Consider the following 15,610-nt stretch of genomic DNA (forward strand, 5'->3'; position numbering starts at 1 on the left):
TGTGCGTACAGCAGTAGTGTACCTGTGTAGCAAATGAAAGCATAGCAAGAATACCCACGATCTTGTATTCTAGTTAGGCTCACCATCAGGGCCGGTGCAAGGGTATTAGGCGCCCTAGGCGAAACGTCAGCTATGCCGCCCCCCCCCCCCCCCCCCGCCTCCACACACAATTAACTTACATTGTGCATTAATGAAAATAACGAAGTCTGTATTTATAACAGAACACTTATTTGACATTTTTATGCCATGTAAACCATTGAGATGATTTGTCTTATCGACGGTATAGAAACTTTTATAAATAAATAAATATAAATAAAATAAACATAAACCAAAGCTATACTTGTTGCTCAAACAAAAAAAGCAGACACATCACATAATATTAAATAATTAAAATGGCAGTCAATCAAGAAAAATAAACTTAAAAAGCCATCTTTACTTACCCCCTCCAGCAGCTCTCTTACTCCTCTTCCATGCAGGCTGTAGTACACACCAGAAGCAGCAGTAGTGGCTAAGCTCTCTACTCATGGTCCTCTTCCTTAAGGCCCATGTCTCTCACACACACACCATATCAGTCATGCCCCCATGACCAGTTTCTGTCTCTCACACACCAATCATCTCCCAAACAGTCTTTGACAAACACACCAGTCACCTTCCTGAACAGTTTCTCTCATGCCATACACACACAGGCTTCCCACTCCCGTGTTCCACTTACATATATGGGCTTCTCACTCTCATAATCACTTTCTCTTTCTCACACACACTCACCAGTCTCTCACTCCCATGCTTGTTCTCTCCACATGCACAGGCTTCTCATTCCCATAATCACTTTCTTTCTCTCACACACATACACAAACACACACACCAGTCACCTGATCTCTCTCATGCATACACACACACAGGCTTCCCACTCCCATGTTCTCTTTCAGTTATACAGGCTTCTCACTCCCATGCTGTATCTCACACACTCCCAGCTTTCTCACTCCCATGCTCACTCTTCACATGCACAGGCTTCTCATTCCCATAATCACTTTCTTTCTCTCTCTCACATACACACACCAGTCACCTGTTCTGTCTTGCATATACAGGCTTCTCCCTCCCATGCTGTGTCTCACACACACCCAGGTTCTCACTCCCATGCTCACTCTCTTCACATGCACAGACTTCTCATTCCCATAATCACTTTATCTCTGTTACACACACATACACCAGTCTCTCTCTCATTTCCAGGCTCGCTCTCCAGGTGCACAGGCTTCTCATTCCCTGAATCACATTCTCTCTCTCTCACATTCACACCCACACCAGTCACACCGTCACCTTACCAACCAGTCTCTCTCTCATACATGCACACACACCCAGGCTTCCCACGCTCTCTCTCACATAATCAGGCTTCTCACTCCAATGCTTTCTTTCACATACACCCCCACAACACCAGGCTTCTTACTCCCATGCTTTCTCACATACCCAGAGTTCTCACTTCCATGCTTTTTCTCTCTTTCACACACACACACACACACACACACCCATCAGTTACATCCCTGACTGTCTCACACTCTCACACATCAGTCATCTCCTTGAGCAATCACTTTCATTGTCTCTCACATATACACATACATCAGCTCTCTGACCAGTTTCTCTCAATCACACACACATTCTCTCAATCACACACAGGCAGGCTGGCTGCTTCTCACTCTTTCTCTCTCACTTCCTCCCCCCCCCAGCACAAATGGTAGCTGCAACAGCCTCCTCTTCAGCCCCCGCAGGCCAAAAAGGAAGAATCCCATCGGCCGCGGGAGGCTCATGCTGCTGACTCCTTTCCCGATTACCGGCTGCTTCAATTGCTCGGGGGCCGATGCTGCTGTCGCTGCTATTTTTTTCATGCGGCACCGCTCTTTCTCCTTCCCGCGCATCACTTCCTGTTCCGGGTCAGGGGGGGGGGGGGCGGGAGGAAGAAAAGGGCAGCCGCGGATGCCACAGCTTTTTTTTTTGCACTGCTGCCGTTCCCGCTGGGCTTGAACGTGCTGATAGCCCGGCGGCAACGGCAGCAGGGAAGAAAGAGCAGCGGGAGAGACCGGGAGCACGCGAACCGCTGGGGGAGGTCAGATGGATCTTTTGGGGCGGGCTGCCGGCAGCGGCTCTTTTATTTTTATCGGGGGGGGCGACGGCTTAATGCAGCTCTTTTAATTTTACCGGGGCAGTGCCGCCCCCGGGAAGCTGGCGCCCTAGGCGACCGCCTAGTTCGCCTAGTGCTTCCGCCGGCCCTGCTCACCATTTTCAAATGTAAGTGCTGAGAAAAGCAAAACGGTTGTCGTTTTTAGTAGGGTGTCACATGTTAACACTCTTCCATGCACTTTGTTTTGAGAAATGTTTTATAGATTGCTGTGAAACCCCATGATGTGTGCGCACTCTCTCTCTCTCTGATCAGAGTAATCCTTTTTGGTCTTCACAAACCCACTCTCGCAAAGTAAACCTGGTCAGAACTTTGTTCTATTCATCTTCTCCAGTTGCTGTTTACTCTAGCTATGAAATGAGGCAGACAGCATGCTTGTGTCTGTGTCGGGGGGGCAGGGAAGAGGAGAGAAATTAGAAAGAGACTTCCGGTGCCTATGGGTATGGTGTCACAGGTTACCTCTCTTTCTCTTTACTTTTATAACATGCTGAATATTAAAAATATTCTTCAATTGACCTGTTGATGTTGTGATGGTCTTCCTCCTCCCCACTAGTATTTTTATATTCTATTGGCATAACATTTCTAGTTTTAAATATTTTGGGGAATAAGAGGTTTATACATTTACTAGCAACTGTACCCATTCTATGCCCGGGTGGCGAGCATTTTTATTGGCGCATATTCTCTTGTATGGAAGCGTTAGCTGAAAAGGAAACCTTGCAGCTGCTGTTGTGACATGGCCGCTCTACGGCGTCATTGAACTTCAGCATGACGTGTTTTGTTTTGTTTTGGGTTTTTTTTGCTGCAATTTCTTCAGCAGTTGGTGGTTGCTGGTGGTTAGGAGGCATATTTGATCATTGTTATGGTCAATACCACAGTCTTTGTAGCCGTGTGCCACCTTCATAGTGAAAGTAAAACTCAGAGATCTTCCGAGAAGTAGCGCTGAATGACTGACATTCCCAAGTAGCTGGAAAGCTGACTCACCAATTGCTGGAAATGTATACGGATGGACACACTACCCACGTTCCTGTACACAGTTGCGCCACGTTCCTCTCCTCAGTGGTGTTGGCGTGGGGCACCTACACACAGAGCAGGGGTGGAGGCGTGGCTGGATGGAGGAGGCCTCTCTGTCTGACACATTACCAAGCGCGATGTACGTGCCTCGAAGGCAATCTGTGCCATCTGTCGGCGGGCTGGGGAACATGGAAAACTCTATACCGATGACTGACCAAGTGAGCACTGACGGACACACTACCGAGCCCACTATATTATAGATTATTGTTATGCCTTTTGATGGGGGTTGTGAGTTAATTGTCATTTTGATTCCATGTTTGTCTTTTCACATGTTATTGAGTAGTACCTTGATTTAATTCATAATGGTGGGTTTGAATAAGTAGGATGAGTTTCTTTCAAGAAGCTATTAAATGTTTTAATGAATGAAAATATAGAATTAAGGGTTGACAAAGTTTGTAGGTGCTAACATTTTTTTTTTTTTTTTGGATTAACTCAGTCCATCTGTGCCTAATTTGAGGGCTTGTTCTCTTTTTCGGGTCAGCAAATAAACCCAGCAGAATTACCCTATTTTTAACTAGGATGGTCAGTTTGGCGTGAGGTGGTTTTCTACATGCCAACTGCTGATTACAGCTCCGTAAAGGAAGAAAGGGTCAAGACATAGCTAACTTACCTCTGGGAGAAGTCTTGTTCCTTACCCATTAACTAAGTTGCAATATTTCCTATCCCCAACTTTTCAATAGAAGGGCCACCTAGGCCATCTCAAATCAGCTTGAGCGCTAAGGAGCAGGAGTCATCCGCTGGGCAGGGAATGGGGCCTGGCCCTTTTTAGTGAATTTAAAATGCTTTGGAAGGTGGAGGCAGGGGCTAGGGTTCCCAGTGCTGCGATGTGGCAGCTTGTCTCCATAATATTTCTCCAAAGTTGGTAACCCTACCTCCCTTTCAGGCAGGGAGAGTTAATGGGTGATGTGTGGTTCCTGTTCACTTTATCCCTTTTCACCTCTTCTTTCCCTCTTGCACCATCCCAGTTTCTTCCTAATAAGCAAAACAACCACCGCTGAAAACCCTAATCCAGTGCCATGCTCTTGATTTGGTATCAAGGTTATCATCTGGATTTCTGTATGTTGTAGCCTGCATCCTTACACGATAAAGTCCAGGCCCCCTCCCTCACACATCCAAACCGATGGCAGTATGTTCGAGAGCTCTAGGAACCACCTGGCTTTCCATAGCAGCCCTGTAGAACCCATGACCTACTGCCACCACTACCTTTCCTCAGTGTAACCTATGCTGCCTAAAAACATCTGGTAGCCTCTCTCCCCATCTTTAACTAAACTGGTTCTGCTTGCCCAAGAACCACTACGCCCACCACCAATGCGCCTACTCCATAGTGGCCTTGCACTGGCATGGTCTGACAGGTTGCTATTTGCACTTCCAATTTCAAGTAGCTGAACTGTGGCTAATAGTAGCATTCATACAAACTGTAGGCCAGCTCAAACTCCTATTGTTAGTCCAGGCTCTATCGCGCTCCTGCTGCTGTTGCTGTCATGAGTGGCATGAAATTCAGCAAAGGATCATATCTGCTCATTGGGCCAGACTGCAGGGCTGTCAGTTATAAACTCTTTTGGGGTTTTCCTTTTAAAAAGAGGCTGCTGCAGGGGCCCTGAATAAACTCGCTGCTGTTTTGGTGGTTCTATAGGTAGAGCGAAAGTAAGCTGCTTCTAAGCCGAGTCTGTCCTGAAACAGTTTTAATGCATGCTTCCAAACTTTTTTTTTTTAATGTATCCAGTTAATAAAGGAAAATGTACTAATGCAAAAGGTGATGAGGAATAACAAAATCTTCTTCCTATATAACACTGGAAGTCCTCATCTTAAGGCATTTTTAGTCAGTTACAGCTCTAAATTGATGCACATTATCCGATTTACAATGCTTCTTTCAACTTAAGATGCCTCTGTGTATCCCAAAAAGTGCACATTGGTTTGCAGTTGACCATGAGGTCTGGTGCCGTGAGGTTAGTAGGAAAAGCCCTTCACAAAGCTTCCAGTGCAATGTCCTGTAGGCATTAGGCACTCTTCTCCAGGCAGAAGAAAAATGCTTTAAAATGTGTCCATCCTTCTTATAGTGCTACATCTTACTAAAAGCTGCTTCATTTTGGTGAAAATAAGATGTCAGGCCTCTATGCTGGAACAAAACCTCCATTTATAACCTACTTACAGAATAATTGGTTTTAACTTAAAACATGTCTTCCTGAAAGCAATTGTCTTTTAAATCTGAGAAATCCCCCAATTCTTTCAAAAATACACACAAACATTTTAGCAATGCAAGTGGCCCTTTTGCTTTCTTTGCCTCCAAAACTTTCCCAGAACCAAAGGTGGGAATCCTCTTCCTCTTAAAGAATCTTCTTCATAGCTGCACATGCGGCAGCTTCTCTGAGATGGGATAGCTCGGCTCAGCTCACCTCGTAAGGGCTAACTGCCAAACATTGCACACTCAAGTTTTGCTTCTGTCAAAAAAAACCAAACAAAAAACAGCTCCACAGCCAGGGATATCTAGTATTCTACTCGAGCTCATGTATCGCCAAAAAAGCCTTGCACATTCTTGAACTTTCTTCCTTTTGTGGGAAAAAGACTCCCATTCCCCCAAATAGTGGAAAAACAAGGAGAGGCCCAGGCTTTATTTGGAAGGATAAGTGCCATACTCAGTGGAAACAGGGAGAAGGTGGAGCTCCTTGCAAAGGAGCAGGCCAGCATCCATGCATCATCTTTCTTTCCTTGCTACCTCTCTTACTTTCCTCCTCCAGTATCTTTCATCTAGGCTGAAGAAAAGCTCCTCCCATCAGGAGCAATTTATGTAAATACCTATGTACCATCACTATTGGTAAAGACGTGCAGGACTTTATAGACCTAGCACAACATCGTGCCTATTTGACACTGTGCTGTTTAAATTCAGTGTTCTGTAACGGTGCTGGCTGGGCAATGACCTGATGAAGGGTCTGAAAGCACAGCAGATATATTCTGAAGGTGTCATCTACAACTTGTTTTGACCCTTACATTCATTCCTGAAATATTAATGGCAAACTTATGATGTTTTTCTCCTTAACCAAATCCCCACCCACTATAAGAGATTGTGTCCAATAAATGCAAAGCAAAATCTTAGTCTAGAAAAAAAAAGACACAGGTCTAATATGTAGTGCTAAAGTAAGAACATCAATAAGAGAGGTGGATTTTACCTTTATTTCACAGGTATGTATGCGATAAGACATACATTAATGAGGACTGATGAAAGGCTATTCTCACAGGACAAGCAGGATGGTAGTCCTCACATATGGGTGACATCAGGATGGAGCCCAATCACGGAAAACTTCTGCCAGTTTCCAGAACTTTGACTGGCCCCTACTGAGCATGCCCAGCATGGCACTAACCCTGCAGGCAGCAGGGGTCCCCCTTCAGTCTTCTTTTTTTCCGCGCAGCAGTAGCCTCGCGGTAAAGGAGCTCTGAAGAGATTCCTGACAGGAATTTTCCTCACGGAATTATTTAAAGTTAAATTGCCCCACAGGGATCCCTCCTCTAACTTTTCTCTGACCGCGGTACTCTGGTAAGTTTTTACCCGTTTTCCGTCTATTACCATAGAGTTTGGCCCTTGCAGCCTACTGGCCGTCGACCGTACCGCAGCTCGATTTTTTTCAATGGACATGGCGTCGGGGTTCTGTCTGTGCCCAGACTGTACTCACACCATGTCTATCACAGACCCCCATGGAGTCTGTGTAATATGTTTAGGCCGTGAGCATGATGTCCTGACTTGCACCAAATGTGCCCTCATGCGACCAAAAGGTCACAAAGCCAGAATAGAGAAGATGGAACTCCTCTTCCGTGCTCAAACCCCGACTCCATCCATTGCATCGATGACGTCTGAACCGGCACCGTCGACTTCGCGCCAGCATCGACCACTGACCGACCGCCATCGACTTCTTCACGGCCATCGACACTCTCTACTCCCCCTGGGGATCGCAGGGAAAAACATCGCCATCGCAAGACTCGGACCATCGAGGGAGCGAAATCATCGATCTCTCCACAGTCCGAGCCGCCATGGAAGAAGCCCCGTCCAGGAAAGGCACCGACCATTCCTATGACCGGGTCACAGAGGCAACCTTCACCCGCTCGGGGTTTGGGAGCCGCGATTCCGCCTGTAAAGGTGGTCCCTCCGGCTATGCTTCTGCCTCCCTCTTCTGTTCCAGAGCCGGGGCTGCTTGCTCCAGGTCTCCGAGAAGAACTGGACCGGCTGGTTCAGGAGGCCATCGACAAGGCGAAGCAACGTCTCCAGGTTCCTCCGGCACAGATTGTGGAACCTGTCATTGACCCGATTCCAGCAGCGCTGGCACCACTGCTATCCAGAATGGAAGCGCTGATGGCTGCCCTTCCTCCGATGGATCCCGGGTCGCCGCTGGCTCTGATGCCCTCCCCGATGACAGCTTCATCGGGAGGAGAAACACCGTTCCGCATCCCTCCATTGGGTGTGTTGCCTTAGCCATCGATGCCGATGCGTCCCTCGCCATAGAGTCATCCTTCGATGCCATCATCGATGCCTCCGGTGATTTCTCTGATTTTTTTTCGGAGCCTAGACCGGGACCCTCAGGTATTCAACCCCCTTAACTTCCTAAAGGACAGTCTGCTGATCCCTATGACATTTGGGGTGATGATACTTCAACAGACACCGATGACTTATCTTCACCACCTTCTCCCACTGAAAGTAGAAAGCGTTCTCCTCCAGAGGACCTCTCATTCATAAATTTTGTGAAGGAAATGTCTGAGTTGGTTCCTTTTCAACTGCAGATGGAACAGGACGATAGGCACCAGATGATGGAGTTATTCCAATTCCTGGATGCCCCCAAAGTGATCACCTCTATTCCCGTTCATCAGGTCCTTCTTGATCTCCTCAAAAAGAACTGGGAAAATCCTGGATCAATTGCTCCAATACACAGAAAGGCTGACACTACTTATTTAGTTCAGTCAGCCCCAGGATTTCAAAAATTCCAGCTTGACCACTACTCAGCTGTGGTCAAGTCTGCTCAAAAGAGGGCAAAAAGGTCAAAACCTCACTCGTCTACCCCACCTGTTAAGGAACAAAAATTCCTAGACAACATTGGTCGACGAGTATTCCAAGGGGCCATGCTCATCTCCAGAATTGCTGCCTATCCGCTTTATATGACCCAATATAATAGGGTCATCTTTAAGCAGATACAGGACTTCTCAGAGTCCCTTCCTGAGCAATTCCAAGACTAGCTACAAACCCTTATAAACAAAGGATTTTGTTTATAAGGCAGGCAAGCATGAGATTCAAACATCTTATGACATTTTTGACACCTCTACCAGAGTGTATGCAGCGGCTATTTCGGCAAGACGATGGGCCTGGCTCAAGTCTTCTGACCTTCGCCCAGAAGTGCAAGACCTGTTATCCAACCTACCATGTATCGGAGATAATCTGTTTGGAGAACAGATCCAACGAATGGTGGCTTAATTAAAAAACCATCATGAGACTCTCAAACAGCTCTCTTCGATGCCTTCCGACTTCTCCTCAAGACAGCCCTTCAGGAAGGACTCTAAGAAGTCGTTCTACCATCCAAGGAAGGTCTATCCGCCACCAGCAAGGTCCCGTGCTACCAGACCTTATCAAAAGCCTCAGCCTCGCCAAGCCCGAAAACAAAAACCACAAGCAGCTCCCCAGCTAGGGCCTGCTTCAGGTTTTTGACTTCCGCTTGGAGAGCAGCAGCCAGATTCCTCTGCCAAGCATACCAGTGGGAGGTCGATTGTGCCACTTTCACAACATGTGGCAGTCAATCATGACTGACCAATGGGTATTGGCTCAGGGTTACCATCTGAACTTTCTCGCCCTGCCACCGGTCTCCCCACCTCTGCGGATGTGGGGGAAGTCTGACCACTCCATTCTTCTGGATCAAGAGGTCTCCCTCCTTCTCCAGTCAAAAGCAATAGAACCTGTTCCGCACTTGCAGCAAGGCCTAGGGTTCTATGCCCGGTACTTTCTGATCCCCAAAAAATCGGGGGGTGTTTGTCCAATTCTGGACCTACGTACTCTCAACAAGTACCTCCAGCGGGAAAAGTTCAAGATGGCAACCTTGGGATCTCTTCTACTTGTTTTACAAAGAGGAGACTGGCTCTGCTCTCTGGACCTCCAGGATGCATACACCCACATTGCGATAACTCCAACTCATCGCAAGTACCTAAGGTTTTTAGTAGGCCCCAAGCACTATCAATACAGAGTGCTTCCGTTTAGCCTAGCGTCTGCACCATGAGTCTTTACCAAATGTCTCGTAGTTGTCGCAGCTTTCCTTAGAACCCAAGGTGTTCACGTCTACCCCTATCTGGACGACTGGTTAATCAGGGCTCCAACCCAGCAAACTGCTCGGTCGTCCCTTGATTTGACTCTACACACTCTAATTTCACTAGGATTTCTCGTCAATTACGAAAAATCCTATTTAGTCCCATCTCAAACCTTGTCGTTCATTGGGGCAGACTAGAACACCTTGCAGGCAAAAGCTTTTCTACCTCAACAACGAGTGCTAACTCTCGTGTCTCTCGCTCACCAGTTGCAGTCTCAGATTACTGCAACAGCTCGCCAATTCCTCGTCCTTCTCGGACACATGGCATCCTCAGTCCATGTCACAACAATGGCCCGCTTGGCCATGAGACTCAAGCATTGGATTCTGAGGTCACAATGGATTCAAGCTATTCAGCCTCTGCCCACATCACCGACTCACTCCGTCTGTCTCTCACCTGGTGGAAAAATCAAAACAATCTCCTCCAGGGATTGCCCTTTCAAGTGCCAGATCCTCAAGTCATTCTCACCACCGATGCTTCCAACCTCGGGTGGGGAGCCCACGTGGCTGATCTGCAGACACAAGGGTTTTGGTCTCCAGAGGAAGCCAAACACCAAATAAATTTCCTGGAGCTTCGAGCAATGCGATATGCTCTCAGGGCTTTTTAGGATCACCTATCAAATCAAGTCATTCTGATTCAGACTGACATCCAGGTGGCCATGTGGTACATCAACAAACAGGGAGGCACAGGCTCCTTCCTTCAGTGTCAGGAAGCTGCGCAGATTTGGGCGGAAGCGCTCTCCCACTCCATGTACCTCAGGACCACCTACTTGCCAGGAGTGGACAATGTGTTGGCAGACGAGCTGAGTCGCGTCTTCCACCCACACGAGTAGTCTCTCAACCCCTCGGTAGCGAACTCCATCTTCCGACAATGGGGATATCCTCAGACAGACCTCTTTGTGTCCCCTCAGAACCACAAAGTGGACGATTACTGCTCCCTCATTCGCAGCAAATGCTCTCAGCCCAGAGATGCAGTCTCCCTCTTGTGGGCAACCGGTCTGCTTTATGCATTCCCTCCACTTCCTCTTCTCTCGAAGACTCTCGTGAAGCTACGTCAGGACAAGGGAAACATGATCCTGATAGCACCTCACTGGCCACGCCAAGTGTGGTTTCCAATACTACAGGATCTCTCCATTCGCAGGCACATTCCCTTGGGAAAGGACCGGCTTCTGATCACTCAAAACAACGGGAACCTATGCCATCCCAATCTTCAGGCCTTGTCCCTGACGGCATGGATGTTGAAAGGTTAATCCTTCAACCACTTAACCTTTCAGACCCAGTTTCCCGTGTCTTGATTGCTTCACGGAAGCCTTCCACAAGGAAAGCTTACTCTTACAAATGGAAAAGGTTCACATCATGGTGCTCTTCTAAGTCCCTTGACCCCTTTTCCTGTCCAATCCCACAGTTTTTGGACTATCTCTGCATCTGTCAGAGACGGGTCTCAAGACATCTTTCATCAGAATGCATGTCAGTGTGGTAGCCGCCTTCCATAAAGGTGTCAGGGGATGTCCCTAAATCAGTACAATCCCTTGTAACATGCTTTCTGAAGGGCTTGCTCCACATCAAGCCTCCTTTGTCCTCCGGCCCCTTCTTGGGACCTTAATCTGGTTCTCGGTCGGCTCATGAAACCACCATTCGAGCCTCTTCACTCCTGTGATCTAAAATCTCACATGGAAAGTGATTTTCCTTTTGGCCATCACTTCAGCTCGCAGGGTTAGTGAGTTACAGGCCCTAGTTACCTATCTGCCTTACACTAAACTCCTGCAGGACCAGGCGGTACGCCACACTCACCTTAAGTTTTTACCTAAGGTAGTTTTGGAGTTTCACATTAATCAATCCATCATACTACCTACCTTCTTTCCCAGGCCCCATTCCAATCCAGAGAAATAGACTCTGCATACCCTTGACTGAAAACGGGCTCTAGCTTTTTATCTAGAACTACAGTTGCCCATAGGACGAGCACTCAGTTATTCGTTTTGTTCCATCCCAACAAATTAGGGCAATCTGTGGGTAAACAGACTCTCTCCTCCTGGTTGGCGGACTGCATATCTCTTTGTTATCAGCAAGCAGGCATTCCTCTTCAAGACCGTCTTAAAGCACACTCTGTGAGGGCCATGGCGACTTCAGTAGCACACCTCCGATCGGTGCCGCTTCCTGACATCTGCAAGGCTGCCACCTGGAGTTCCCTCCATACATTTGCAGCCCATTATTGCTTGGACAAAGCTGGAAGACAGGATTCCATTTTCGGCCAGTCTGTCTTGCGTAACCTTTTTCCAGCATGATGTACCAACACACTTCCACCTCCCGGTAGGGTGCGGATGTCCTCTACCAAATTTCACCTCAGTTGTTGTGCCTGTTGCACGCCGTTGGGTACATTTGGTTCATGTCCGGACATCCTCAGCTCGGTACTCACCCATTTGTGAGGACAACCATCCTGCTTGTCCTGTGAGAAAGCAAATGTTGCTTACCTGATGTAACAGGTGTTCTCACAGGACAGCAGGATGTTAGTCCTCACGAAACCCGCCCGCCACCCCGCGGTGTTGGGTTAGTTGGTGATAGATTTCTGGAAATCCGTTCTGAAAGAGGTGGTGAGGGCAAAACAGCAAATAAATTCAAAAGGGCATGGGATAGATAGTGTAGATCCCTAAAGGCTTGTAGATGATGATGAAGAAAAGGGTGCAGGGGCCCCAGCTGCATGGAGCAGCAGCTAATACCCTTAATAGAAGGCATGGATGATTACTACCCTTAACCAATTAGCTTTGATGCTTTTGATGCTACTGCAACATTGCATTCCCCTTTGACAGTAGGGGAGGGAGGGGGAAGGCATATTGGATTCTGAAGACAGCCAATGGCCCGGTCTTTTACAGTCTGGGATACTGATACACTGATATTAGGGATAAAGGACTGCTTCTACTTCCAAGTCCAAAAACAAACAACATTCAAATAGCACTGTCTGAATTAGAAGGAAGGCTGATCACCACAAAGTTGCTAGCAGTAATTCTGTTATGGGTCTGACAGTTACTTGGCTTTGATTGTTAAAGGTAGTAATACTTAACGTAAGGCATGGGGGTAACCTGCACTGAGCAGCAGTTACTACCATAAGAAATATGCTAGGCAGACTGGATGGACCATTTGGTATTTTCTACTGACAATACTATGTTACTATATGTATATTATTTTTATATGCACTACTGTGGTCCAACCAGAAAAATTAAAAAAAAAAAATTAGAACCCCTATCGTACTACGCCTATTATAAAAACTGTTGGGTGTGGTTCACGCAACTAGAAAACCTTTTTTGGAAAATGATTTCAGAAAAAAATACGTAAAATGGTACTGTACAAAACAGAGCAATGTTCCATAACACAGGGCTGTCGTAGCAGCCACTATCACATTATAAACACCATTTCATCCTCTCTTTTGCCATGCAGGAAACATGCCATTATCACATTTGATTTTATTTAAAAATAAGAGCAGAATACAGTGAAAACTTGTTGGCTGAAGGATTAGCAATAAGGGCTCTTATTGAACCCTCAATAGCTTCCCAAACATACTCTTAAGCATCAGAGTAACCTGTTAAAAGTGTACATAAGAGAGCCATAATTTTGTGGCCAGATACAAAAATAACTATTTCAAACAAGAACATCAAGTGCATATTATAGAAAGATAAATAATCTTCCAGAATTATCCATCCCCATCTAGGTTCAATGTAATTTTACACAAGTCAAATAGAACATTATTTCATTTCAGTAAGAGCTAAGCCAGTCATCATTTACAGAAAGAACTTTTAATAGCTATTAAGTAAAACAATCCTACCCCTAGGACATTCCAAGCCTAGACATTTATATAAAACAATAAAAAAGTCTTGTTAAAAATATTTTCATTAAGTTAAAATTATTAACAGGAGAGAGCATGTCTTAGCAGTGAAGGCACAGTGACGCACTGGAAGGGCTGAGGCAAACACACTTGTAACTAAAATCAAGAATTCTTTAATGCTGGAAATCATTAACTGCCCTCATTTGTTTATTTTTAATTAAAAAGATAGCTAAACAAATTATTTTAATTTTATACAAAGTCAGCAAGAACGCTTTTTTGTTTCAGAGGACCTCCAATCCAACAAATTGCAGCCGCTTCACATACAGTTTATTACAGACAAAGGCACGCCTGCTTTTAAAGTTTCTTCATTTATGCAGGAGGCCAGCCTGCAATGTCCTTTGTAATTTAGCTATGTTGGCATCCAAAGCTGCTAGCCCATTTCTAAAGTCCTGTTCGTCATGCGATGTAAACGTTGAGAAGGAAGTCGTGCTCCATTCTGACATTCCCGACCTGAAGTCAGAACTTGAAAAAAGAGAGCTGTCACTGGAAGGTCTGCCTGTGATCTGCATCGTCTTTTCCTGACCGTGTGGTAGAGAACAGAAGAGACCATTACCAGGCACGGAGCCTTCCACTTTCCAAGGGAAATCAGCAGGAAACCTGTTTATTATTTCCTTTGATTTCACTGGCAACCAGTCATCTTCGAGCTTAGTTCTCTCCATCATGTCAGAGGTATTTGTCACAATTTTTTTCAAACCAGAGTTGCAAGTGAATTTATCATCCAAAACTTTTTCTGCATCTTCCATGTGCCCAAGAACTTGGAAGAAATTCCTATATCCATTATTCTTTTCTGAGTCAGACGCTCCAGATTTATAATCCAAGTGTCTAGAATTGACATTGGCCTGGGGTGGGCTGCATATTTTCTTTTCAGACATTGCTGAGTGCTTTCTGGCAGGACTGCCAGCTAGTGGTAGATAAATGGTCTCATCCAGGCTGTGCTCACCACCCACTACAGTGCCAGAGTTGCTCTCTGAGGCTGCATTTTGCTTTGAAGGGCTGTGTGGAATGATAGGTGACAGATGACCTGAATCCACAGCACCAGTTCTACAAGCGCCCAGAGATTCTTTAGCTATTGGGAATTTTTCAGATATTACATCAGGAATACTGAAGTCTTCATAGTTCTGCTCTGCAACTTCCGCATTACCATGTCCACTTGAAAAAGGTGGCTCCAAGCTGGTTAAAACTTGATCAGTTTCTAAATCTTTCAGATAACTCATGACGGAAGAACGAGCAGGGCTCTGCTCATTCTCCAGCTGCTTTTCATAGATATTAAGTAGAGACCGTGTAAGGCTTTTTCCAGGTTTATTCTTGAAGGTGTCCACACTGAGATCAGACAGGAGCTTAGCCATACTGCCTTGCAAGGTTCTGTTAACAATAATGTAAGGGGTTAGTGAAGTTAATTACAGTGATGCCCTTCTGTAGTTTTTCAGGGAGTTTCCGCACTTACACTACTTAAGTCTCACATATGCTACAGAGCACAACAAATACTGTACAGGCCATCTAAAGTTAAAAAATCACATCACTTTAAACATGTTAAGGTACTGATCATCATTTCTAAAAACATGAGCGGATACAAACACATTTAGGTGCTAATTTTCAAATGGAATTACACACAACTGCACATACATCCAACATCTATTCGGGGATGTATGTGCATAAAATTACATGATAAGATTTTTTATGTACTTTTGCACACATGCAATATCATTGTGTAAAAACGTGCATCCAAACTGGGCGCACATTAGTTGAATGTGTGCATATCCACCTCTCCTGCTCGATGCCATAGGCAAATGAGCTGCCGAGCTAAAAGGGACACCCAATGGGTAATTTGTGCCAGGCACTTAATATTAATTTATTCACTCCTTCACTTACTGCTGGCAAGGGTTCCAATTGGCCAAACCTTGGGGCTGCTGCTTTCTGTGGTACCCCTTGAAGAACAACAGAAAGCAGGATTTTCTTTTTTTGAGTCCTTGAGCACAGCATGATTCCGCTTTCTATGGTGCCACCTACTTAGTATCGCAATAACACTAATAGGAGGAATCACGGAAAGCAGTATTTTTTATTTTTTTAGGTGAGCCCTTGAGCACAGCATGCTTTAACGCCATTTCCCAGGCAGGCATTAAATTTGCTGCGTTAAGATGGACGCGTGGCGATTTTTGACATTGCCTCATCTAC

General features: G+C 45.8%; 1 protein-coding gene across 5 annotated transcripts in view; it reads right to left on the reverse strand.

The window, feature by feature from the left end:
* Positions 1–13,004: 13,004 nt before the first annotated feature.
* CCDC14 (coiled-coil domain containing 14) overlaps positions 13,005–15,610 on the reverse strand; it is an 81,098-nt gene continuing 78,492 nt past the window's right edge. For all 5 annotated transcript variants that reach the window (XM_029605234.1, XM_029605235.1, XM_029605233.1 and 2 more), the window contains one exon: positions 13,005–14,800. In XM_029605234.1, coding sequence (XP_029461094.1) covers positions 13,744–14,800 — 1,057 coding nt within the window. In that variant the 3' untranslated portion in view covers positions 13,005–13,743. The remainder of the gene's footprint in view (positions 14,801–15,610) is intronic.

Source organism: Rhinatrema bivittatum, chromosome 6 (assembly GCF_901001135.1).
Source record: "Rhinatrema bivittatum chromosome 6, aRhiBiv1.1, whole genome shotgun sequence".
Lineage (NCBI taxonomy): Eukaryota > Metazoa > Chordata > Amphibia > Gymnophiona > Rhinatrematidae > Rhinatrema > Rhinatrema bivittatum.